General features: G+C 42.9%; 1 protein-coding gene across 3 annotated transcripts in view; it reads right to left on the bottom strand.

The window, feature by feature from the left end:
- NBAS (NBAS subunit of NRZ tethering complex) overlaps nucleotides 1-26476 on the bottom strand; it is a 701350-nt gene that overhangs the window by 388118 nt on the left and 286756 nt on the right. For all 3 annotated transcript variants that reach the window (XM_056564221.1, XM_056564220.1, XM_056564222.1), the window contains one exon: nucleotides 23949-24061. In XM_056564221.1, coding sequence (XP_056420196.1) covers nucleotides 23949-24061 — 113 coding nt within the window. The remainder of the gene's footprint in view (nucleotides 1-23948; nucleotides 24062-26476) is intronic.

Consider the following 26476-nt stretch of genomic DNA (forward strand, 5'->3'; position numbering starts at 1 on the left):
AGAAAATGCCCACCAAAATTTGTAACCCCATCTCTTCTGAGTATGGAAATACCCCATGTAAGGAAGTAAAATGCTCTGCAGTCGAACTACAATGCTCAGAAGAGAAGGAGCACCATTTGTCACATTTGGCTTTTGGAAAGCAAATTTTGCTGAAATGTAAATTTTTTTTTGGGGGTGGGGGCATGTCACATTTTGGGCATAAAGTGCACTGCTGGCGCACTGCAATGCTCAGAAGAGAAGGAGCGCCATTGAGATTTTGGAGAGAGAATTTGGTGGAAATGGAAGTCAGGGGCCATGTGCGTTTACAAAGCCCCCCGTGGTGCCAGAACAGTGGACCCCCCACATGTGACCCCATTCTGTAAACTACACCCCTCAAAGGATTTAATAAGGGGTGCAGTGAGTATTTACACCCCACTGACGTTTGACAGATCTTTGTAACAGTGGTCTGTGAAAATGAAAAATGCAGTTTTTCATTTGCACAGCCCACTGTTCCAATGATCTGTCAAACTACATTTTTCATTTTCACAGACCACTGTTCCAAAAATCTGTCAGATATCTGTGGGGTGTAAATGCTCACTGTACCCCTTATTAAATTCCGTGAGGGGTGAAAGTCACATAGGGTCACATGGGGGGGGGGGGTCCGTTGTTCTGGCACCATGGAGGCTTTGTAAACATACATAACCTTCAATTCCGGACAAACTTTCTCTCCAAAGGCCCAATGGCGCTCCTTCTCTTCTGAGCCTTGTAGTTCACTAGCAGAGCATTTTACATCCAAATTTGGGATATGTTCTTACTCAGAAGAAATGGGGTTACAAATTTTGGAGGGCTTTTTTCCTATTTTCCTAAGGAAAATGAAAAAAATTAGGGTAAGGCCAGCATTTTAATGAAAAATTTCCCTTATTTTCACATTTAACTTTAATGAAAATTCGTCAAACACCTGTGGGGTGTTAAGGCACACTATACCCCTTGTACGTTTCGTGAGGGGTGTAGTTTCCAAAATGGGGTCACATGTGGGTATTTATTTTTTTGCGTTTATGTCAGAACCGCTGTAAAATCAACCACCCCTGGGCAAATCACCAATTTAGGCCTCAAATGTACATGGTGCGCTCTCACTCCTGAGCCTTGTTGTGCGTCCGTAGAGCCGCTGGAGGCGCCCTGTTTGGGAATCACTGGCATAGCATACCCCTATGTCCACCCCTATTCAATCCCTAATTTAGTCCTCAAATGTGCATGGCACTCTTTCCCTTCGGAGCTCTGTTGTATTTCAAGGAACTCGGGAGCAATTGCACTACAAATTTTGGGGGGCTTTTTTTTCCTTTTACCTCTTGTGAAAATATAAAATATGGGGCAACACCAGCAGGTTAGTGTAAAAGTTTCTATATTTTTACACTAACAGGCTGGTGTAGACCCCAACTTTTCCTTTTCATAAGGCGTAAACGTAGAAAAAGTCCCCCAAAATTTGTAGTGCAAATGCTCCCGAGTATGGAAATACCCCATATGTGGCCCTAAACTGTTTCCTTGAAATACGACAGGGCTCCGAAGTGAGAGAGCGCCATGCGCATTTGAAGACTAGATTAGGGATTAGATAGGGGTGGACATAGGGGTATTCTACAGCAGCGATTCCCAAACAGGATGCCTCCAGCTGTTGCTAAAATCCCCAGAATGCTTGGACAGTCAGTGGCTGTCCAGAAATGCTGGGAGTTGTTGATTTGCAACAGCTGGATGCTCCATTTTGGAAACACTGCCGTACAATAAGTTTTTCATGTAGTGTTATGTTTTAGTTTAGTGTAGTGTTTTTAGGGTACATTCGCACTGGCTGGGGGTTACAGTGAGTTTCCCTCTAGGAGTTTGCCTTGCGTGGCGGAAAATTATCCGCAGCTCAAACCTGAAGCAGCAAAAATCCAGCTATTGCAAAACTACAACTCCCAGCAAGCACTGGCAGACTGTGCATGCTGGGAGTTGTACTTTTGCAACAGCTGGAGGCACACTGGTTGGAAAATCTTCAGTTAGGTTCGGTTACCTAACTCAGTATTTTCCAACCAGTGTGCCTCCAGCTGCTACAAAACTACAACTCCCAGCATGTACTGATCGCCAAAGGGCATGCTGGGAGATGTAGTTATGCAAGATCTTAAGGGCCACAGTTTAGAGACTACTGCACAGTACTGCACAGCTGTTGCAAAACTACAAATCCCAGCATGCTCAAACAGCATACAGCTGTCTGGGCATGCTGGGAGTTGTAGTTTTGCAACATCTGGAGGGCTACAGTTTAGAGACCACTGTATAGTGGTCTCAAACAGTAGCCCTCCAGACGTTGCTAGGCAACTCACCGGCTTTCATAGTCTGCACCAGGGAGCCAGTCGAATGTCATCGCCGTCCGCTGCCGCCGTTGATGGTAAGTTACCTCCGGCGCCGGTCACCAACGGTTCCCCTGCTCTGCCCTGACCACAGTGGGTAGGCAGAGCGGGGGAACCTAACTGTGCCTGCTCTGCACAGATCAATGAGGCGAGGTGCAGCTCACACTGGGCAGCACAGCCGCAGAAGCAATTGTATGACCCACAGCAAGTTCCATGCACAAGTCCTTTTTTGATGAAGTCATGCATGGGTTGTATCTCCCTGTGTTTGTGTCCGTTTTCTCCAGGTAATCCGGATTTCTACCACACTCCAAAAAACATACTGACAGGCTTAGATTGTGAGCCCCAAAAGGGCCAAGGAACAATTTGTGAACAGTGTACAGTGCTATCTTTGGGCACTATATGAATAGAGTTTTATTATTATTACCTATTCAGTGGCTCTTTTTTTTTTTTTTTTTGCACTGAGTAATAATAACACTTCCCTATTCACATAGGGCACACGGATTATGCAGTGATGTACACTGTTCATTTAAAGGGGTACTCCACTGGCCAGCATGTAACTAAATGTTCTGAATGCTGTTTTTGTGCCATGGGTGTTCGCCACGCCCCTCGTGACATCATGACCGTGCCCCCTCAATGCAAGTCTATGGGAGGGGGCGTGAAAGCCCCCCAAACCCGCTTGCATGAGGGGGTGTGGCCGCGACATTCAGAGGGGACATGGGACGTGGCCAATCCCCCAAGGTCGAAAACAACATTCGGAACATTTAGTTACACGCTGGCCATTTAGTTACACACTGGCCAGTGAAGTACCCCTTTAAATTGGTCCCTGTCTCCACTGGGGCTTACAACCTAAATTTGTATACCAGTATGTTTTGGAGTGTGGGAGGAATCCAGAGTTTACGGAGGAAACAAACCCAAACACGGGACTCTGAACGGTTTAAAGCACAACAGCCATGTGAACTGAGCCTTACACGCTATGCTTATATCCCTAGTACCTATACTGACCGCATGGACTAATAAGTTGTCTCAGTCAAATTTTTTACTCCACGATGATGTTATGCACCTGTAAAAAGACTCACCAAAGGTAAAAAAAAAGGAAGAATCGTTCATGCATGCGTGTTTATACACAAAGATGCCAACCATTATACAGCAAGCTCCCCAGACAGCACTTAATACAGGGGGTCGGTTTCTATTTGACTCGGAGCATTGCCGGCCGCGGAGGTGATGAGTAGATATTTCCATCAATACATTGAGTGAGAGCGCTGCCAAATGTGTGAGATATCGGCCGCCCTGGACAGGATCACCTGACTGGCGGCTTCGCTTTTCCTCTTGGCTGGCAGTAATTCCAGCACATGTTAAGCTGCCGGGGCCATCGCTCTTCAGATTTCCAAACAATCAGAATCATAAAGTAGAAGTGTAGACATTTATCACAATTGGAAAACACACAGCACAGGAGCAGATGTTCTAGACAGACAATACTGAAGAGAGGGGGGGATACAGATGCTTAACACATAGTTGTGCACTCGGAGAAGAAGATAATGAAGGCAACATTAGTCGCTGAAGTGTGCGCAGCCCTAATAAGTAATCAGTATGCAAAACGGCGGCGCTCCGAAGAACAACAAAAAGCCAGCCGGGGAAGTTACCCGAGGTAACCAAGTTACAATGGAACTACTTCCAGCCACTTATTATTTCTCAATATACTCCGGTGTCTGCTCCACGAGAAAAGTTCGTTTTTCTTACGCGCAGATTAAGAGAGCCGTCCCCCGGAAATAAAATATATTTATTCGGCTATTTTCCAGCACACGTTTATAGCGTTTGTTATAAGGTAAGCGCATTGCTGCCCATAAAGCTTTGCTTAGACTGCTGGATGGAGGAATAAAAATGTCTGCATATGTTTAATGGTCATTTCAAATGGGAGGAAATATTTTTAGAAAAATGAGCAGGATCCTCTGTGCTTGTAAAAAAAATGCTCGGTTTATGAGCGCGCGCTGGAAAAAAAAAAAAGAAGACTGTATAATGTGAATGTGCCATGAGATGATGATGTGGAAGGACTCATACTTTATCCCGATGTATGAAATATTTACAGGAGAGGTAGACACCGGCCATGATACAGCTTCACCGAACAGATCTGAATCCTAAGATCTAACTCTGCACAAAAACAGTTCAATCAATCGCCATCAGGTTATACTGTAGAACATGAGGAGCTGGCATGCTGGGAGTTGTAGTTTTTCAACATCTGGAGGTCCACAGTTTTGAGACCACTGATATATAGATTTGTGGGAAAAGACTAAACTACACTGGAGTTTTTTTTATTTATTTTTTTTAAATCAACTGGTGTCAGAAAGTTAAACAGATTTGTAAATAATTTATATTTAAAAATATTAATCCTTCCAGTACTTATTAGCTGCTTTATGTTCCAGAGGAAGTTCTTTTCTTTTTGAATTTCTCTTCTGTCTGACCACAGTGCTCTCTTTTAAGAGTTCAATGGAAGGTCTTACTCAATGATTGTCAACTATCTATGTATGGGCAAGCAAACATAGATTGCCGTCAGTCTATTGGACTCCCAAAGCTAGAATAAGCAATGGTTTTAGTCTTTAAGTTACAAATTATTCAACCTATTTCCATAAAAAATTCTATATTAATTTGATCAGAGTTCCAACAAAATAACGTAATAATTCACTTGGTCATAGTCAAGTAGGTAGAGGTACGAAAATCCAACATCCACCGAAGAGAATTACAGTATTCTGGCGATTCCTGAGTGGCAGTAACGGCATACACAATACTGTGCATCATGTAGCTATTCCAAAGGATAATTAGTGGCAGTGTCAAAATCACTAGATTCAGTGGAATCAATCAGTAAATTCAGTCAGTAAACTCCCCCGAAGGACCCAAGAGAGGGAAGAGAAAAAGGAAAAGGGAGAAAGAAAGAAATACAACAGGTATCAGTCAGCAGGTATTAACCTCAAGAGAGACCTAATGTGCACTGTGAATCCATACATCCCAGTGTTTCAGAAAATGTAGGTCACGATGGTTCAACAAGGTAAATGTGCGCTCATAATCACACGTAAGGTTCACATAAGCCAGGATTTCAGACAGCGTCGGAACTACTGGGGATTTCCAATTCCTGGTGATAAACCGTTTAGTGATCATTAGGAGATGTGCAATAACAGTTCTGAACGCAGAGGGAAATTCATCTAGGTCCAGCAGCAACAACACTACTGCTGGGGACAATGCAAAATTTGCACCAAGTAATCTAGAGATGACCAGCTCAATTCCCTTCCAGGTCGCTTGCAGTAGGGGGCAGTCCAAGAGTGTGTGGAGTAGGGTACCTATATGTCCGCATCCCCTCCAGCACAAGTTGGAGCAGGAGGCATCCATTTTATGAAACCTATGTGGGGTGTAGTAACATCTATGGATGGGTTTTGAACATTGCTTCTTGGTGATTGGCACATTTGAAAATGCCCCGTATGCTTCGAAAGGCAGTTTGCCACTGTTCTAGAGTGATAGCAATGTGCAAGTCTCTTTCCCATCTCGTCATGTAGGGGAATATCTCTCTGTTTTATTTGTCACCCAGGAGGTCACAAAAGAAGGAAATGTCCTGTGTCAAGGGCCCTGAGGCATTTAGGGTGCCCAGCAGTCTAGCGGGTAGCTTGAAAGATACTAAGCAGGCTCCAAATCTGTAAGCGTTTATATAACTCCCTATTTGGGAGATGGAAACGTTCTCTAAGAGTCGAGAAGTGGACACTGCCAAAGTCAGCTAAAATGTCTTGTACCGTGAAAATACCAGCATCCCTCCAAGTAGACAGTTCTAGGCCCGGGATGTAAAGGGTCAAGTGTTCTAAAAGGTATGTTCCTAGGTGGGCATTTGATAAATTTAGGGAACTTTGTAAGGCTACACTTCCATATCTTATCCGTAACATCAATAGCAGACAAGTAGGTGGGAGCCAGCTTCCTGTTAGATAGCGTTGCTAGAATTCTAGATTGTAGGGAACATTCTGTAGTGTAGGATGTCTCTAGAGCCACCCATAATTTACTTGACTCTCCCGACCACCAATTTCTCATCTGATCTAGGATGGATGCCCTATAATACTCTTCAAGGTTAGGGCTGCCCAACCCCCCTGAACCTCTGTTGTGAGAAATAACCCTCCTAGGGACCCTAGGCCATTTTTGTTGCCATATAAAGTTGTCAATTATCTTTTCAACAGACTTAAACGAGTATGGTATCTCTATAGGTAGGGTTCGGAACAGGTATAGCAATTTGGGCAGCAGCAGCATTTTGAATGCCGCAAGGCGGCCAGACCAAGAAGGTATATGTTTCCCGAAATTGGAAAGAGAGGTGGAGAGAGTAGATAAGAATGGCAAGAAATTGGAATGGAAAAGAGAAGAGGAAGGGTATGCGAGTTGAATCCCCAATTAGGAGATAGACCGATGCTGTCAATCCAAGGGGAATCAGGGGCGTAGGGAGTCTAATAAGGGTGGGGGAATCCCTACCAGGAGGGCCAGGGACTTAGAAATGTTCAGTTTGTAATAGGAGAGTTGACTAAGGGAGTCCAGAGTGTGGAAGAGGGAAAGAAGAGAGGAGGTGGGATTCATCAAAGGGAGAAGCACATCATCTGCGAAGAGAGCCAACTTGTGCTCCTCCCCCCCCCCACCCCCACAAAGACGCCTGTAATGTCGCCCTGTAGATGGATTAAATGAGCTAACGGTTCAATAGTTATAAGGAAGATCAATGGCAACAGGGGGCAGCCCTCTCTGGTGCCGTTTGACAGAGTTAACCAGTCATAGAGCGCACCATTAGTGAACACCCTCACCACAGGATTAGTGTACAAAGCCTGAATGGTGGTCATGATAGGACCCTAGAAGCCAAAAGCTCTCAAGGCAGAAAAAGTGTATGGCCAGCTCACTCTGTCGAAAGCCTTTTCGTCTTCCAGGGTTAAAAATGCTGCTGGAGCCCCTCCTCTCTTGGAATGCTGTAATAGGGATAAGACCATCTGGTATTATCAGGGGCCTAGCGACCCAATGTAAATCCCACTTGTTCCCTGCCCAACAGTGCTGGTAAATGGGGTTGCAGACAAGCTGCAATAATTTTAGCATGTATCTTGGCATCGCCGTTAAGGAGGGATATGGGGCGATAATTTCATGTAAGATCTGGAGACTTGCCAGGTTTTGGGATTGTAGTCATAAGAGCATCTAGCATGTCAGAAGGCAGAGAACCAGATTTAACTGCAGTATTGAACACAGGCAATAAATGTGGCAGTAGTACAGGGAGGAACCATTTATAATATTCATTGGGGAGACCATCCGGTCCAGGGGCTTTATTATTAGGCAAGGATTTGACAGCATCGGTGATCTCCTGGGCATAGATGTTTAAATGGGCACTCTCATTAAAAATGTTTTTGCTATGGCACTCCTTATGGTAAATAAAAAAGATTACTAATATACTTTGGTTAAAAAAAATGAAGTTTTCTATGTTTTATTTGTGCTTTTAAAAGCTCAAGAGCACATTTTCCCCCATCTTATACACAGACTTAGGACCGAGGTCCAAACACAAAGTGCAGCCTGGAGTGCTGAGGGGGGGGTCCAGCCTTTAAAGCAGACAGAGCAGAGGGTGGAAGCTTAGGAAGATGCAGAGAGGAAAGAAAGGTGTCAATAGCCTCCTGAGCCGGTTGAGGACAGTGAGGGTATCATAATATTCCCTGAATGCGTCTGCAAACTGTCGGGGGATCTTTGCGGCAGTAGAGTCCTAGGGCGTTTCAGAACTGAAATACGTTGTTTATAGAATGCAGGTTTTAGCTTCCTAGCAAGAAGTGAGCCCACTTTATTGTCCTGGACAAAAAAAAGATAATCTAGACCGCTTAAGAGTTCTCTCATGGTCATGTAACAACAGACGTCTCATATATAGTCTTTCAGTACGTAAATGGTTATCTGTGTCAACAGAGTAAGCTGTCTTTTTTGAATGGCCTCCAAGGCAGCAATCTTATTGAGAGATTCAGTGAGTGCTAAAGTCGTATGCTTTTTCAGGGTAGCTACCAGTTAAATAAAGGACCCTCTCACAACTGCCTTGTGTGCCAGTCAGGTGATCGTGGAGCTAACGTCAGGAGTCACATTTAGGCCACAGCATTCGGATAGAACCCCTTCTAGGAAGGTCGCATGTTTGGTATTCGCTATCAGATGCGTGTTGGCACGTCATACATAATCAGTATGTTTGGGAACTCATCCTTTACAGTTATGCTTACCGGAGTGTGGTCTGACCACGCACGGAGGTCAATGTCAGAGCTCACAACCTTTTCAATCAGGTATATATCCACCAGAATCAGATCAATCCTCGAAAAAGTGTGAAATCTTGCCAAGCAGTGCATGAAGTCACGCCCGGAAGCATGTTGTAACCTCCAAAGTCAAAGAGATCATAGTCAGGCAGGAAACTTTCCAGATAGAAAGAGTGTCTAGTGGTTGGGGACAAATGATCCAGAGATGGTGACACCACTGTGCTAAAGTCTCCGCAAACCACCAGAGCTCCCATTCTGACAGCCTCAACTTTGCGCATCACTTTCCTCAAGAACCGCCTCTGACCTGAATTAGCATAGAGATTCACAATTGTATATTCAACATTATCTATCAAACCCACCACAGTAATATAGTGGCTTTGGTGGTCAATGACTTGTGCAGTAATAGTTAGGGCAACCCTATCGCTAAATGCCACCATAACCCCTCTTTTTTTTTCCGGAAATGATGATGAGAAGACAACCGGGAATCTCCTGTGCCGCAAGAGCGGGGGATTGACTGAAGACAGATGCGTTTCTTGAATACACGAAACATCTGCATGGCTCCGCAACGCCTAACGCCACAGGAAACTCTGCTTCTGCAGACAATTAAGCCCGTTCACATTCAGAGATAAAATGCCTATACCCACAGTCAGACTTTCCTCAAAGCAAAGACAGAGAGGAAGGAAAATAAGAGGAAAATAACAAAAGAGAGAGAAATAAGAAGGGAAGGAAGGGGGAGTCACCGATCTAGAGAGTATAAGGCACCATACCATTAGCATTTGACTAGCGATGTGCAATAATATATGTGTGCGTGGAAAGCTATACACAATACTAACGAGTATAAAAAAAATAAACGAAATTGTGTATACTAGAAAATAACACCTATCTTTGGGAACGTGAAATATAAACATCAGCAAAGGAGTATGCAGCAGAATACTCAGAATACAGCATACTTAACAGAATAAACAGACCGGGGAGAGTCCACTCCAGCTATTCGGCTCAGGTGGGTGCAAGGGAACCCAACTCCGAAGAACAAGCAGAGGATCTGTGGTGATCAGGGACCGAGAATCCCCATTTGTGGACAGCTTTCAAGCCATTGGTAACAGAGGTGATGACATGCATTTTATTCTGGCATAAAACCAGGATTTTCGTGGGGAAGCCCAATCGGTACGGTACGGATCTCCAGACGCCGCAGTTCCTGAGTGATGGAATGGAGATTTTGACTTGCTTGAAGTGTCGCCACTGATAAGTCCACAAAAAGCGGTATATCATCATACAGTGCGGGCAACGTCTTACACTTCCTTGAAAACTGTAAATAGTAAGTCCTTGGTTTAGTAGAAGGTGTAGCGCGCAAGGACATCTCTCTGAAGGTCTTCAGGGAGAGACTTAGGCTTTGCCACTCTATGGGGGATATTTATCAAAGTTGTCTATGTCCCGCATCAATATAGACCAAACTACAGAGGATTAGTCTGGTCTATTGTGCACCTAATTTATCAAATGGCGCACAGCTCTTTATAGATTCTGCGCACAGACTGCATGATCTATGCTTTAGTCTATATTTAAATCTGCTCCAACATGGTCTGACATTTCGGCGTACTTTCAGCCTATGCGACTTGTCGCTGAAAAGTCGCTTTTGATAAATTCAGCACCAATGCATTTTTCAATGCATTTCAGTCTAAAATAGACTTGCATGCATCATGTTCTAAAAATCCTCTAGAGCAAAAGTCGCAGAAAAGTCGCACATATTTAGACTGCGACTTTCTGTGCGACAAATTTAGACAAGAAAAAGCAGTCTAAATCCTTTGATAAATCTCCCCCTATGTGCTTGGTCGATGCTATATTCAATCACCTCCAGATCAGGTAAGAAATGGCGGGTCAGCTCTTTCACATACTTGGCAAGTTGAGAATTGGGGATCATTTCCGGAATGCCGTGGAATTTAATATTATTACGTCTATTGCGGTCTTCAGAGTCCCCCATTTTCTCCTGTACCACAGCAACTTTGACATCCAGTGCATTATGAGCATCCACTAGATCGTTATGGGCTGCAGAAAAAGACGCCATTTTGTATTCGACAAGTTCGAATTTCCGTTCTAGGGTCACAACAGAGGACCTAAGCGGTCCCAGCAGAGAGGAGAAGTCCTTACACAGGGAGGAAAGGAGGAGCTGCAACATCTCCTTCAGTGCCGTTTCTGAGACTGCCTTGTCTGAAGTCTGGTATGAGGCAAACAAGTGTTGGCAACCTCAGAGGTAAGTCTCGGTCTTGGCTTTACGGGGCTAATGTGGGGAGACGAGGTAAAGCGGTGCCGGGAGGAATTATCATCATCCCCTAGGAGTCCGGTAACATCTCCTGGGTGTAACGGCAGTGTATCATCTCCATCCTCCACAGCCGCCACGTTCGGCTCCACTGCGCTGTCCAGGGAGGCCCAGCGTGCAGGTAGGAGACAGTGCCTGCTTTAGAGTTCAGCATCATAGCTCCTACCTAAAGCGCAGCGTACCTAGCTGTTCTCTGCGGCAGCGGTGGTGGTGAGTGCCCGGAGTATGGAGTGGTATTCCGCAGTGCTGAGGGAGCCGTGCCATCTTTGGCCTCCCGCGCGTTCAGCTTCTCTGAAGCAAAGAACTGCTTTAGGGTTTTATTTTGCCCCTGCTTGTTGGATCGTTTTCTGCCCGAAGTCGCCATGAGGACCCGGAGGCCCGAGAAAGTCACCTGTAATGTCCCTGGCAGAGGTTAAGGTTACTTTTCTGAGAGTCTGCTGTTGAGCTGTCCAGTTAAGCGGCCATTTCCTCTTGCGGCCAAGCCACGCCCCTCAGCTCCTCCTTATCTTTAAAGGGTTATTCTGCTGCTCAGTGTTTGGAACAAACTGTTCCAAACGCTGAGTAGCGGGGTACCCCTTTAAGAGCTCATTGACACTACGGAATCATCGCCCCGGACACACAGTCCCAAACACCTGTTCTAGAGTAGAGTGGTGGTCTGTAACAAAGACAATGAACTGTCAACAATGGGAGGAAAGGACAGTCAAATGAGCAGGAAAATGAGCTAAATGAGTGTATTTGTAAAAATGTTTAACTTGACGTGTCCCACAATTTGAACTACATTACTTGAGATGGAAACACTCCTTTAGGGTAGGGTTACACGTGCCATATTTTGCGGTTGCGTATTTGCCTACCTATTAACATCAATGGGTAGGAAAATACGCAGCAGCAAATGCGCAGCATAAGGGTAGGGTCACATGCACCGTGTTTCGCTGCTCCTTATTTTCCTACCCATTGAAGTCAAAGGGTAGAAAAATCAGCGGCAGAAAATATGCAGCAAAATATGGCATGTGTGACCCTAGGCATTTAACAGCATTTAAGTATACCACACATAGTGCTATATAGTCAAAAACAAATATTTGGCATGTATAGAAAAGCTTCAGGGACTTCTAACAAACACACTGACAGTGTTTTCCAACCAGTGTGCCTCCAGCTGTTGCAAAACTAAAACTCCCAGCATGCCCGGACAGCCTTCGGCTGTCCGGGCATGCTGGGAGTTGTAGCTTTGCAACAGCTGGAGGCACACTGGTTGCATAGTACTGGTAGAGTGTACAGGTAGGAGTACAACCCACATCAGCCCTCCGACAGCTAAATCCCCACTTTCCATTTTGACTTTGCTGTTCCCTGCAATCTAAGCACCTTTCTATAAAATGCCAAGCAATTCACTGAACAAGTCTCACACCCCTCATACTGTGAATGCAGTAGTGTCGTTTTGCTGCCGAGCGCTCTCCAAGGTACTGACGCCCTTTCACAGGCAGACTATTAGTAACATACGCACTATTACCTTGTGGCAATTTAACTTTATTTCACAGTGAGCTTTTTTCTCAATGCAAAACCCCTATTGGGAATGTTAACCACCAGGCGCACAACCACAGTAGCAAAAAGTGCAATTATGAATCTTCTGGATAATCCTAAGGACTCATTTACAGAGGGTCGACTTAAAGGGGTACTCCACTGGAAAAGATTTTTTATTTTTATTTTTTTTAAATCAACTGGTGCCAGAAAGTTACACAAATTAGTAAATGACTTCTATTTAAAAATCTTAATCCTTCCAGTACTTATCAGCTGCTGTAATGGTCCACAGGAAGTTATTTTCTTTTTGAATTTCCTTTCTGCCTGACCACAGTGCTCTCAGCTGACACCTCTGTCCATTTTAGGAACTGTCCAGAGCAGGATAGTTTTTCTATGGGGATTTGCTCCTACTCTGGAAGTTCCTAAAATGGACAGAGGTGTCAGCAGAGAGCACTGTGGTCAGACAGAAAGAAAATTCAAAGAGAAAATAATTTCCTCTAGAGCATACAGCAGCTGATAAGTACTGGAAGGATTACAATTTTTAAATAGAAGTAATTTACAAATCTGTTTAAACTTTCTGGCACCAGTTGATTTAAAAAAAATAAAAAAAAATAAAAAAAGTTTTCCAGTGGAGTACCCCTTAAAGTTTGGGGTTTATAAAGAAGCTTTTGAGAACAATGAAAAGAGAAGGCAAAAAAAAAAAAAAGCAACAAAAAAACTAAAACATGAAGCCTTTAAATTCAAGACACATGTTCTGTAAAGAAATGTGCCATCTTAATACGTAAAAAGCTCCATCTGGAAGGTGCACTTAGCAGTGTATAAAGTACAGAAGTGATGGAAAGATATATATCAGCAAGACAACGCACATTTCCAGAGCAAGAGAGATGAGGGGGAGAGGGTGATATATGGACAGGAGCAGTAAACAAGTGCGAAGGGGAAAATAATAACTTTATTAGAGTGAAATCTTGGAAAAGTACAAAAGTATACAACTTTATCAAGATACATAGACAGATATGTATGTATGAGATAGATAGATAGATAGATAGATAGATAGATAGATAGATAGGAGATATAGAGATAGGTATGAGATAGATAGGTATGAGATAGATAGATAGATATGAGATAGAAAGATAGATATGTGATAGATAGATAGATAGATAGATAGATATATAGATATGATATAGATAGATATGAGATAGATAGATAGATAGGTAGATAGACAGACAGATAGATAGATAGATAGATAGATAGATAGGAGATATAGAGATAGGTATGAGATAGATAGGTATGAGATAGATAGATAGATATGAGATAGATAGATATGAGATAGAAAGATAGATATGCGATAGATAGATCGATAGATAAAAATTCCAGAAGAGCAGCACAACAACTTTTAGAAAAAACAATATGCTGGTGCACGCTGGGTGTGTACCCTGGTGAGAGGTTCACATGTACTAGAGAAAAACAAGAGACCAGCAGCACACAGAAGTAAGGTGCAAAAAAGGTGAAAAATTTATTGCATCATCCCAGTGTACAAAAGAAGCGACGTTTCAGCGACCTCTCGTCGCCATTCTCAAGCTCAACTGAATAGATCCCTGTGCAGTCATATATGTGCAGTTAATTACATAATTGCTTAATCTAATAATGAACATACAGTACATTAATAAAATTATACAAAATGTACATACATCAATACAAATGTGATTTTATACCAACAGACAAGTGTCCGTATTATATTAAAGTGCAATAGTGATTTCATATTAACCCCGTGTGTTTAGGTTGTGTTTCTCTTAGATGTGCATAACTGTGCCGTTGTGTTCCATCATTCTTTACTTCTTATTCACATTGATAAGTACAGTATTGCACTTACCCAGCAGAGCACCATAATCCACGTGTCATAATTGCCGGAGCGTGGGTACTAACTTAGTGCGCAGATGCGTTTAGTCCACCAATCAAGAAAGGACATCCTCATGTTGAGTTTAACCAATAGAGGAAAGGAAACTCGCGCATGCGTGTTGGAGTTGAGAAGTAACTTGCGCCATCTTGGTTCAGGGAAGGTTCACTAGCCTTACACAAAATGACTATTGACTTCAGACAGAGACGGTATCCATTGAAACTAATTGAAGAACATAAGAATCAAATTAGACAGTGCAGACGTGACAAAAATAGCCCTGTTAGTGACATACAAGTAGATGATGAAATGACAACAGGGGAGAAACAGAAACATACCAACAAACGTATCCCCTTTATTACTACATATAGTGAGTCCTCACATGCAGTCTCCTCCATCATACGCAAGCATTGGCACTTACTTCGCGACTGTCATAAACAAGTTGAAGAGTTCAGTGACTTTCCACTGATGTCCTTCCGCAGACCACCGAATCTGAGGGATAAGGTAGTAAAAACGGACATCTCTGAACAGCCTAAGGCACAACAACGTTACCTTACCGTAAAAAGCAAAGGTAGCTTTCCATGTCGCAATTGTGTAAACTGTGAATATATGGTTAAGGGCCCTAGCTTCACTCATCCACATACCAGCCGCAAATATGATATTAATTTCTACTTAAACTGCAACTCAGATCATGTAGTGTACATCCTTTGGTGTCCGTGTCAGAAGTTATATGTGGGAGAGACGAGTCTTGACTGTAAGACTCGTCTCAACCAACATCGGTACACCATTAGAAAAAAGAGACTGGATCTCCCAGTCTCTCAACATTTCTCTGAGGCCAATCACAAAGAACGTGATCTCAGATTCATGATTTTAGATCATATTCCACCAATGAAACGTGGTGGGGATCGTGTCACACTATTGAAGAAACGAGAACTCAAATGGATTTTTACATTGGGATCCATGAAACCAGGGGGTCTCAATGTAGAATTTAAGTCTACGGCAAAGATGTGTACTAGGTAGTGACCTATCTGTAGCCCCTCTGTTTTGTTATATGCACTCTGGATATGTTGTATTACTGTCTGATCCTTATACTTGTTTTTATGTTTTGTTACAGATAACAAACAATTGCACTGCTGCCACCAACAGAGCAACCACCACGTCATATAAGCATAAAGGAGCCTCTTTTTTCTTTTTTATTTCTTTATTTCGTGTTCATTATTTAAATTTCATGGAAACCTGTTTTACATGCAGGAGTTTTGTCTGGTTGTGTCAACCAGGGTTGTCAAATGTGCTCCACAGGGTGCAGACCCCCCATTTAATTTGCTGAAATATGTGGGTGATATCTGGATGATGGAGCCAGTCTTTGACTGACGTCTATACGTCCAGGATTCGCATGTGACGTCCGACATGGAGACATGTAGGTCCGATATATGTGAACCCCACATCCGCAGCGATTAGGATGAGGAAGAGCTATGCCAGCTCAATCTGCAAACAAACCCTATCAAGTGAGCATGAGACACCCATGACGCACCTACAAAGAGAAGTACCTATGATGAAGGTTTGGGCAACTTTCCCTGAACCAAGATGGCGCAAGTTACTTCTCAACTCCAACACGCATGCGCGAGTTTCCTTTCCTCTATTGGTTAAACTCAACATGAGGATGTCCTTTCTTGATTGGTGGACTAAACGCATCTGCGCACTAAGTTAGTACCCACGCTCCGGCAATTATGACACGTGGATTATGGTGCTCTGCTGGGTAAGTGCAATACTGTACTTATCAATGTGAATAAGAAGTAAAGAATGATGGAACACAACGGCACAGTTATGCACATCTAAGAGAAACACAACCTAAACACACGGGGTTAATATGAAATCACTATTGCACTTTAATATAATACGGACACTTGTCTGTTGGTATAAAATCACATTTGTATTGATGTATGTACATTTTGTATAATTTTATTAATGTACTGTATGTTCATTATTAGATTAAGCAATTATGTAATTAACTGCACATATATGACTGCACAGGGATCTATTCAGTTGAGCTTGAGAACGGCGACGAGAGGTCGCTGAAACGTCGCTTCTTTTGTACACTGGGATGATGCAATAAATTTTTCACCTTTTTTGCACCTTACTTCTGTGTGCTGCTGGTCTCTTGTTTTTCTCTAGATCGATAGATAGATAGATATGAGATAGAAAGATAGATATGAGATAGAAAGATAGATAGATAGATATGAGATAGATAGATATGGAATAGATAAATAGATAGATAGATAGATAGATAGATCGATAGATAGATCGATAGATAGATCGATATGAGAGAGAAAGATAGATATGCGATAGATAGATAGATAGATAGATAGATAGATAGATAGATAGATAGGAGATATAGAGATAGATATGAAATAGATAGGTATGAGATAGATAGATAGATAGATATGAGATATAAAGATAGATATGTGATAGATAGATAGATAGATAGATAGATATGATATAGATAGATATGAGATAGATAGATAGGTAGATAGATAGGAGATATAGAGATAGGTATGAGATAGATAGGTATGAGATAGATAGATAGATATGAGATAGAAAGATAGATAGATATGAGATAGAAAGATAGATAGATATGAGATAGAAAGATAGATAGATATGAGATAGAAAGATAGATATGCGATAGATAGATCGATAGATAGATATGAGATAGAAATATAGATATGAGATAGAAAGATAGATAGATATGAGATAGAAAGATAGATAGATATGAGATAGAAAGATAGATAGATATGAGATAGATAGATGAGATAGAAAGATAGATAGATAGATATGAGATAGAAATATAGATAGATATGAGATAGATAGATAGATAGATAGATAGATAGATATGAGAGAGATAGATAGATAGATAGATATGAGAGAGATAGATATGAGATACGGTAGATAGATAGATAGATATAACATAGATAGATAGATATTGGATGGATGCATAAATAGACAGACAGACAGACAGACAGACAGACATGAGATAGTTACATAGTTAGTATGGTTGGAAGAAGACATCCATACATCAAGTTCAACAAAGGCATTGAAGGGAAGGGGAGTGGTGGGATGAAGGGGAAGGGATGTGATTATATTTCTGCATGAGCATTAATGTTATATTGTTCTAGGAATGTATCTAATCCTGTTTTGAAGCTTTCAAAGCTCTGTTCACAAATGCATTAGAAAATTCTTTACTATTTGGCTGAAAAGACAGTGACATATGTAGCATTATTTTTCCAATGGAAAACTTGGTGATACTGAATGAACCCCATTATAGCTCAGTGAGGTTTGTTCTTCGGCACTGGTGGAATCACAGCGCTGAATGTTACTGTTATGAAGCCCAATGACTAGAGCCAGTAATGGACGCGTTGTGATTGTACAATTATAAACATAATGCAGCCTTGCAGTTTCTCTCACTCTGAGTAATTTCCTTTCAGGGTCCCCAGACAAGGCCTCTTTAGAGACCACCTTTCTCCTTTTTAGAAGAGCATCACTTTAAGTCTCCCTAACTCCCTGCCGATTCTCTCTAAAACCAGCCATTGCTCCATTGAGTCATTAGCTTGTCGTGAGTTACGATTGGAATAAAAAGGCCTAGAATAGGAGACGGGGAAACAGAATGATGAACACGAGTCCATTAAGAGAAATAGAAATGTTGCATAAAGTAAAGGTGCAGTGAGTGCTGACATTTTCACATGGCCATTAAACAAATGGAAAGGAGTCAATCTGAGACCATCTCTCAAATCTCTCTACATGGTGACCTTTCCAGAAGTACCTGTGAATGTGGGTGAGCACAGACCAGTAAATGATCTTCATTTGGCAGATGATATAAAGCACTTCTAAAACGATTGTCCTTCACTCGGGAGCTGCCGCTTGGGGAAAACTGCAGCGGTTACAGCAAAGGACAGTGGGGGGCATTTACTAAGATGTGTGTGATTCAGTTAATTTATTTATTTATTTATTTTTTTCGTGTTTTTTTGCTTGACTCCGCCAAATGTATTATATGGTCACCGGGTATGTGATACATTTTGTGGAGGATACTAATTTTCTGAAATGTCACATACACCAAAAAGCTACACTAGGTCTGTTGTAGAATTGCGCCTTATTGGGGGGTTTTGCAACTTTTTTGCGAAAGTCGCAGTTGATAAAATCATTACTACTGCACAAGACTAACCCTTAACATCTGGCCTGTACGTTTAAAAAAAAAAAAAAAGGTGCAAATCGAGAAGGCGAAAAAATATAGCCTGAGGCGCAGCGCTGTGTCTAATAGAGACAAATCTACACACAAAAACAGCTCTAAAGACAATGATAAATGCCCCCAACTATGCTGATATTCAGAATAATGTTATAAAAGATCAATATTGTCAAAGAGTAGGATGAGGACAATAATTGATAATTGTCTATAAACTCAGGGGGACTAGTTGTATGAAGGGGAGACGGCTTCATTACAGGAAATTTGTCGCCTCTACATCATGTTTAGAGCTTAAGGCCATGTTCAAACATCTGGAGTGTGCGGAATTCAATAGGAGATTCCAGAGCAGCGGAGTCCCATTGTATTCCATAGGATTCTGCTGTGTTGTGCACACGGCTGGAATTTCCATGTCAAATTTTTCTGCACAGAAATTCCTTTTTTCCGTTTCTGCAGAAAGAATGAACCTGTCCATTCTTTCCGAAGACTCTGCACGGAATGCATAGCAGTCTCCAGAATGTCCGCACAGAGATATTTCATGCGGACATTCCGGACGTGTGAACATAGCCTAAGTGTCAAAGAGACTATGCTGATCTGCAGGATGCCCGCCTCCTCCTTCCCCTACTCATCCCTGTCTGGAATGATTGCCATGCATGGTTAAGTGCTGGAAGATGTGCCCTGTAAATCAGTTAACCAAGGCAGGGAAGGTGGGGGAGGGAGAAGGCGTGTATGCTGCAGCTCAGCACGGCCTATTTGGCACTTGAGATCTTGAGCTTGTTTTAGCCCTCATATTTTCCTTATGATTTGCTTAATGCAAAATAACTGTTATTGCTATATAGTTTCTACTCCAACAATGACGACATCATAGACTGTGGCCCCTGGATCAGAAAGGACAGATCCCTCTCAGCTTAATAGACACCAGGATAAGCCTTAGACCCACCAGAGATGATCCTTTTCAAGGTCTTCCCTATAAACGTTCACTTATCATTGTCCAATAAAATATGTGCAAATATAGCATTACTGCCTTTTAAGAAAAGAGCTTTTGAAATGTCTAAAGTTTTGATCAGTCGGGGGCTCATTAGACACAGCTAGGAGAAGGAAGCGTCTGTGCCATTCACTCTCCGGCTCATCGCTCAATCTGACTAACTGCAAGAGACAGGCTCCTTGATCAATTACAACTTTTGACATGTCTGCATGACTTTAAACATGCAGTGTGACTATAACGTGTAGTATCATTAAAACAAAACTACTGACATGTCAAAAGTTTTGATCGGTCAGGGTCTCAGTGCTAAGAATTCCCAATGATCAGAAGGAGGATATGGTAGAGCATTTAACTCCTCAGCTCTCATCAATCTCCTTTATATTATATTTATATATGGCCATCCAGAAAAGCTGGACAGAGACTCCTCCCTGCTCAGTTTCCTGAGGGGGTTTCTGGCCTGAGACCTAAACCGATCAAAACTTTTAGCATGCCACAAGTTTTTCTAAATGACAGGTACACTTTAAAGGGGTACTCTGGTGGAAAACTTTTTTTTTTTTTTTTTTTTTAAATGAACTGGTGCCAGAAAGTTAAACATATTTGTGAATTAAACGTGTGAGAGAGCATTGAAAATGAGCGGCACTCACCACAAACAGCTAGCGACAACTTCTTTATTTCTTAGACGTGCAGTTAGATTCCCCGGCGTCCTTGTCTCCCTGCACCTGTATGTTCTAACTGCACGTCTAAGAAATAAAGAAGTTGTCGCTAGCTGTTTGTGGTGAGTGCCGCTCATTTTCTATGCTCTCCCACACGTTTGATGTATGACTCTGTCCCGGCCGAGCACCCCACCACCAGCGACTTACACGCGCACACCTGTTTCACCAAGAGCGATCACTAGGCTGCACGGCTGGCAGTGACGAACGCTGTTTCTTACTGCAAATATTTGTGAATTACTTATATTTAAAAAAAAAAAAAAACATTATCCTTCCAGTACTTTTTAGCAGCTGTATGCTATAGAGGAAATGCTTTACTTTTTGAATTTCTTTTTTTTGTCTTGTCCACAGTGCTCTCTGCTGATACCTCTATCCGTGTGCAACTATCCAGAGCAGCATAGGTTTGCTATGGGTATTTTCTCCTGCTCTAGACAGTTCCTGATACGGGCATCAGGTGTCAGCAGAGAGCACTGTGGACAAGACAAAAAAGAAATTCAAAAAGAAAATAATTTCCTCTGTAGCATCCAGCTGCTAAAAAGTACTGGAAGGATAAAGATTTTTTTAATAGAAGTAATCTACAAATCTGTTTAACTTTCTGGCACCAGTTGATTAAAAAATAAAAATGGTTTCCACCAGAGTACCCCTTTAAGTAAGTTATCTGCACAAGTTTCAGCTTCAGATAGGCTGTAGGATATTAGACCTTATGGATCCTGTTATGGGTGTACCACCATTATTAACCCCCTTCTCGATGTTTGATATACTATTAGGTCAGTCGGTCTGAACAAGTGATCATTCAATTATTCATCCCCCTCCTCTTATAGACATCCCTGTTTACACTGAGCTGATCGCTGGGATGTTTTTTTTTTTATGATCAATGATAAAAACGTGACAACAGCCCCATCATCACAATCTACAGGGATCTCAAGACTGGGAAATGCATGTATATGTGTTGGACATGACTTATTGGGTAGCTACCTATAGGTGGTATTAGGGATAGTTTTAAGCTTCTATATTTAAGCTAATATTCATATTTTTTCCCCCCCCACAGGTCAATGCCTCTAAGGATATAACAGAGAAGGAAACCAGGGGAGAGCACACTAATCACCATGAGTAGCGAGTGTTCGTGATGACAGATAGTGGCAGCAGTGTTCCCAGGTCCTTGTAAATCAGCGATACCTGCAGGGTGCATGTACTAGGTAAAGTATCGTGTAAACGGCAATACAAAAGAGCATACATGAACTCACCACGGGGAAAGTATCATGGGATCATGCAGAGACGCTGTTGAGCGCTCAGAGGCAACGCCTCTGAGCGCTTCACATCGTCTCTGCATGATCCCGTACACGCAGATACTTTCCCCGCGGTGAGTGCATGAATGCTCTTTTTTATTGCCGCCTCTATGCTTACATAGGCAAAACCTGTTCTACAAAAAACTAACTTAAATCAGATTGGAATTGCTGTGCTGGTTGTAATGTGGATTTTCAGGGGCTTTTCTCATCTTCTTATTGAGTTCATTGTGAGCTTCCAAGTGAAACCACTGTAAAAAGTGACATCACATCTTTTCGGCACTCACCATTCTTCATTGAAGCCAATGAAAAATAGAAACCTTGTGTTTTTTTGGCACATTGTTTGCCCACGTGAGCATACCCTAAGATTCCCTATACCAGTTGGATCTCTGCAAGGAAATCCAGTAGCCCCGAGAGAAGATGTACAACAGAAAGAGTTAAATGACAGTCAGCTCTGCTACAAGTGTAAATATATACTGTTCAATACCTATAAAAAGAAACAAAATGCATATAAATCTGCAGTATGACAGGAAGCGATGAGCCAAAATGTGACTAGTGGCTGAGGGGTAATTCAGTGTTCTGTGAAGCTCATGATCATATTATGTAGCGTACAAACCCCTACTGACATCCACATGTAACACTCCATAGCCTCTCAATGTTTCCTCTATACAATAATTGCTGTTAAATCAGGTGGGATTGATCCGATACTTTTTCCATTTAAAGTGATGTATTTTAGGAACAAGCCAATCCTGTTTTTCGCTTATTTCATTTTATTACATTTTATGAGAGCAGGGCCGGGGGTCGCCCACACATTTATAAGGCTGGACTTTTAGGTTCTCATAGAAATTAGTCTACAGCTGAAGGTGCCTAATTTAGATTTTTGAGCATTTATTATTCTTAGAACTCTGGGAAAGATTTACTAAGTTACTAAGCAAAATGTTCTAGAATTCTGTCTTTAATTGTTCAACAAACTGGCAAACCAAATAATGATGGGCTTTAGACAATCCTAATGGCTTGACAGGCACTATAGAGAAGATACTAGAAAATGGGGTGTGGCTTGGAGAGTTGTAAAATGTGCCGGGTTTATTAATTACTATTAATTTGCCAATGTGTTCAATATGTCTACCAAAATCGTTTACACAGTGTGCGCTACTGTAGAATTTGGGCCACCTTCCATTTCATCTAGTTTTATGATGTCTAAATTTAAGGTGCACCAGTTACTTTAAAAAGACTTAAGATATGTTCTGCAGACATGTCAAAAGTTTAGATTTTTCTGGGTCTGAGTTTTCAGACCCTCACTGATCGCTAGAAGAATGAGCAGGGAGAAAAGCGCGATGCTGAGTTCTTCTCTCCCAACTTTTATTAAGCTCTGGGCACACCTTTAAAAAAAAAAATAAAGTTTTTCAATATGGTAAAACTGATCCTCGGTGCCGTTCCCACTCCCCATATGCATACTATGTGGATAGTTTTCCCCCTATATGTATGTATGTATGTCCCAGAGGTCAGAATCTTGCTTGACCATAGACTGGGGGAGGTGGCTCCACATTCTATAATGGGGGCACCTTCATGTCCACATCCAATGATATTAGGGGTGTTCACTTTTGTTATCAGAGCAGAAGTATTGTGACAAAAACATTATTTTTTTTTACTTTACAAAGACTTCTATCTGTTACGCCGAGCGCTCCGGGTCCCCGTTCCTCCCCGGAGCGCTCGCCTCATCCTCGTTGCTGCAGCGCCCCGGTCAGATCCACTGACCGGGTGCGCTGCGGTCCCGCCTCCAGCCGGGATGCGATTCGCGATGCGGGTGGCGCCCGCTCGCGATGCGCACCCCGGTCCCCGTACCTGACTCGCTCTCCGTCGGTCCTGTCCCGGCGCGCGCGGCCCCGCTCCCTAGGGCGCGCGCGCGCCGGGTCTCTGCGATTTAAAGGGCCAGTGCACCTATGATGGTGCCTGGCCCAATCTTCCAATTAGCTTAATTAGTTTCCACCTGTGCACTTCCCTATATCACCTCACTTCCCCTGCACTCCCTTGCCGGATCTTGTTGCACTTGTGCCTAGTGAAAGCGTTCCCTTGTTTGTTCCTAGCCCGTGTTCCTGACCTCCTGCCGTTGCCCCTGACTACGATCCTTGCCGCCTGCCCCCGACCTTCTGCTACGTCCGACCTTGCTTCTGCCTACTCCCTTGTACCTCGCCTATCTTCAGCAGTCAGAGAGGTGAGCCGTTGCTAGTGGATACGACCTGGTCACTACCGCCGCAGCAAGACCATCCCGCTTTGCGGCGGGCTCTGGTGAAAACCTGTAGTGGCTTAGAACCGGTTCACTAGCGCGGTCCTCGCCATCCCTCTCTGGCACAGAGGATCCACTACCTGCCAGCCGGCATCGTGACACTATCTAAGGGGATACACCAGGAGTTCCTTACCTTGTAATGGCAAAATTTTGACCCCAAACTCCTCCAGGTATCCTAGAGATCGTATGAGGTCCAGCTCCTCCTGGATTGAGTCAGGGCAGTCTGTGATCAGTTGTAAGCAGCTCCTGTAAGAACAAATACAGAAAATAATTTGCACTTTTTGTGCTATCAATTTGAAAAAGGTACACTAAACTTAAAGCATTTGTCCCCCACAGACACCATCTAAGTTACTTAAAACAATAGGTTTTTGAAAATGTTGTATTACTAATGTGTTACAGCAATGATTATAGAGCAGAGCTGCATTTTCAATTCTGTAAGCTTCAGAGCTGAACTCTCCAAGCATTCTTTCCCGAGTCCATGTCTTCACAGAACAAGCGCAATTACATAGATGAGAATGTTTAACATAGGGCAGAAACCGGTCCCAACCACAAGAATCATTCTTGTCATAGTGCAGCAACCATGCTCTGGTTATTTACATTATGGAAAATGCAATCTATATGAAAGGCACCGTACAGTTATCTAATGTAGCCATTCATAGTAGATGAATGCAAGACCAACCTGTCAATTTCAGGGACAAGCCACCCATCTAAGGCATATGGGGATGTCCGGATTCTCCCAAGACAACAGATATTGGGGTAAACAAGGATGGTGCAGTTGATTTTAACATCTCCAATCCTTTTTTTCTAACGAGAGATAAGATGCAACAACAGGAGCTCAGCTGCAGCCAATTTCCCTTTTCCTATTGAGATTACATGCACATTTGATTAAAGGAGTACTCCGCTGCTCAGACCAAGCTGTTCCGAATGCTGGAGCCGGGAGCTTGTGACGTTATAACCACGCCCCCTCATGACATCATGCCCTGCCCCCTCAATGCAAGTCTATGGGACTCCCTTCCACCTTGATATTGCTCTGTATTTTCTGCTCAGTCTGTTCTGTGTATAACTGATATAACTGCCCCACCCCATCGTAGGTGCTCAGATAAGTTGTTCAAAGGCATGCAGAAATGAAGAAAGGGCTCCGACAAACTAATTCACTCTAAGGTCCAATTCACATGCCAGAATTTCCAAGTGGGATCCAATTTGAGTAATCCTGCTTGGAAATTCCCCTGCAGCAGCCTCCCCTTGCTTTCAATGGGATTCTGCTGCCCCATGCACATAACAGAATTTTTGCAGTGGAAAATTCCGCCGCAGAAAATCAAGTTTAAGAAAGAATTAACAGCGGAATACACTGAGATTTGCACTGCGGTCTATAGAGACAGTGCACGTCCGAGAAGTCTTAGTACAGACTGATTCAGTCAGCACATGTCCGAGAGATCCAGTCGGCGTTTATCCAAGAAGTCCTAGGACCGACTGATTCAGTCCATGCCTGGAACTAGAGATGAGCAAACTTACAGTGATTAGATTCATCACAAACTTCTCGGCTCGGCAGTTGCTGGCTTTATCCTGCATAAATGAGTTCAGCTTTCAGGTGCTCCCGTGGGCTGGAGACTCGCTCCTTGGACTGTATCCACCTTTTCCAGCCCACGGGAGCACCTGAAAGCTTAACTAATTTATGCAGGATAAAGCCATCAACTGCCGAGCCGAGAAGTTTGTGAGGAATCGAATCACTGGAAGTTCGCTCATCTCTACCTGGCACGCATGGAAGATTTGACTGAAGAGATTATTCATTTTTATGGGTGGATATTCTGCCATGAGATAGTGTTAAACTGAAACCCCCGCCACAGTATTCAGGTGTAATTCATGTGATTGTGACATCATAAAGGAAAACACCAACCAATAACAGCTTTCAATACTGTGAGGTCCCTATGAAAATTTTGAGAAGGAATCAGAGGTTATTGCACATTTATTTCTTTCTTTCAAAGCCCAAAAAGCTTCAATATCAGACGCAGCTCAAGTTGTTTTTCTCATCCTGAACAGCCCTTTCACTAATGCATTAGATGTTTTCTTTGGAGTACATATCTACTCAAACAAGCAACCATTAGAGCCACAGGTGTCACATACTAAATGTTAACCAGCAGAGCACAGGGGGAGGAAGGAGGGATTGATGCACAAGAGAAATAACATGTCCTGCTGCTTTACCCGGGTCAGAGGTTTAACGCACAATTATAGGGCTTATTATGGCAAAGTGACATCTTTACACGACCATGGAAGTTTTTCCTTAGCAAAATATTATGTCAAAGGACACTTAGCATCTGGAAGGTCACCACAGCTCGCACCTCCGTGCTGCACCGGGTGTTTGCGCCTGTGCAGTCATTTATAGTCCTTTGCAGCTTCTTATGACCGCTGTTGCACAAGCTCATTGCTTTCATCTCAGAGCAATGCATTAAAGGGGTACTCCGCCCCTAGACATCTTATCCCCTATCGAAAGGATAGGGGATAAGATGTCAGATCGCGGGGGTCCTGCCGCTGGGGACCCCCGGGATCTCGGCTGCAGGACCCACCTGTTGCGGCTTCTGGCAGCGCTGGAGGCTCTCATCTTAACGCCTCACGACCGCGGTGACGTGAGAATCGTGATGTCACGACTCCGCCCCTGTGTGATGT

Source organism: Hyla sarda, chromosome 3, assembly GCF_029499605.1.
Source record: "Hyla sarda isolate aHylSar1 chromosome 3, aHylSar1.hap1, whole genome shotgun sequence".
NCBI lineage: Eukaryota > Metazoa > Chordata > Amphibia > Anura > Hylidae > Hyla > Hyla sarda.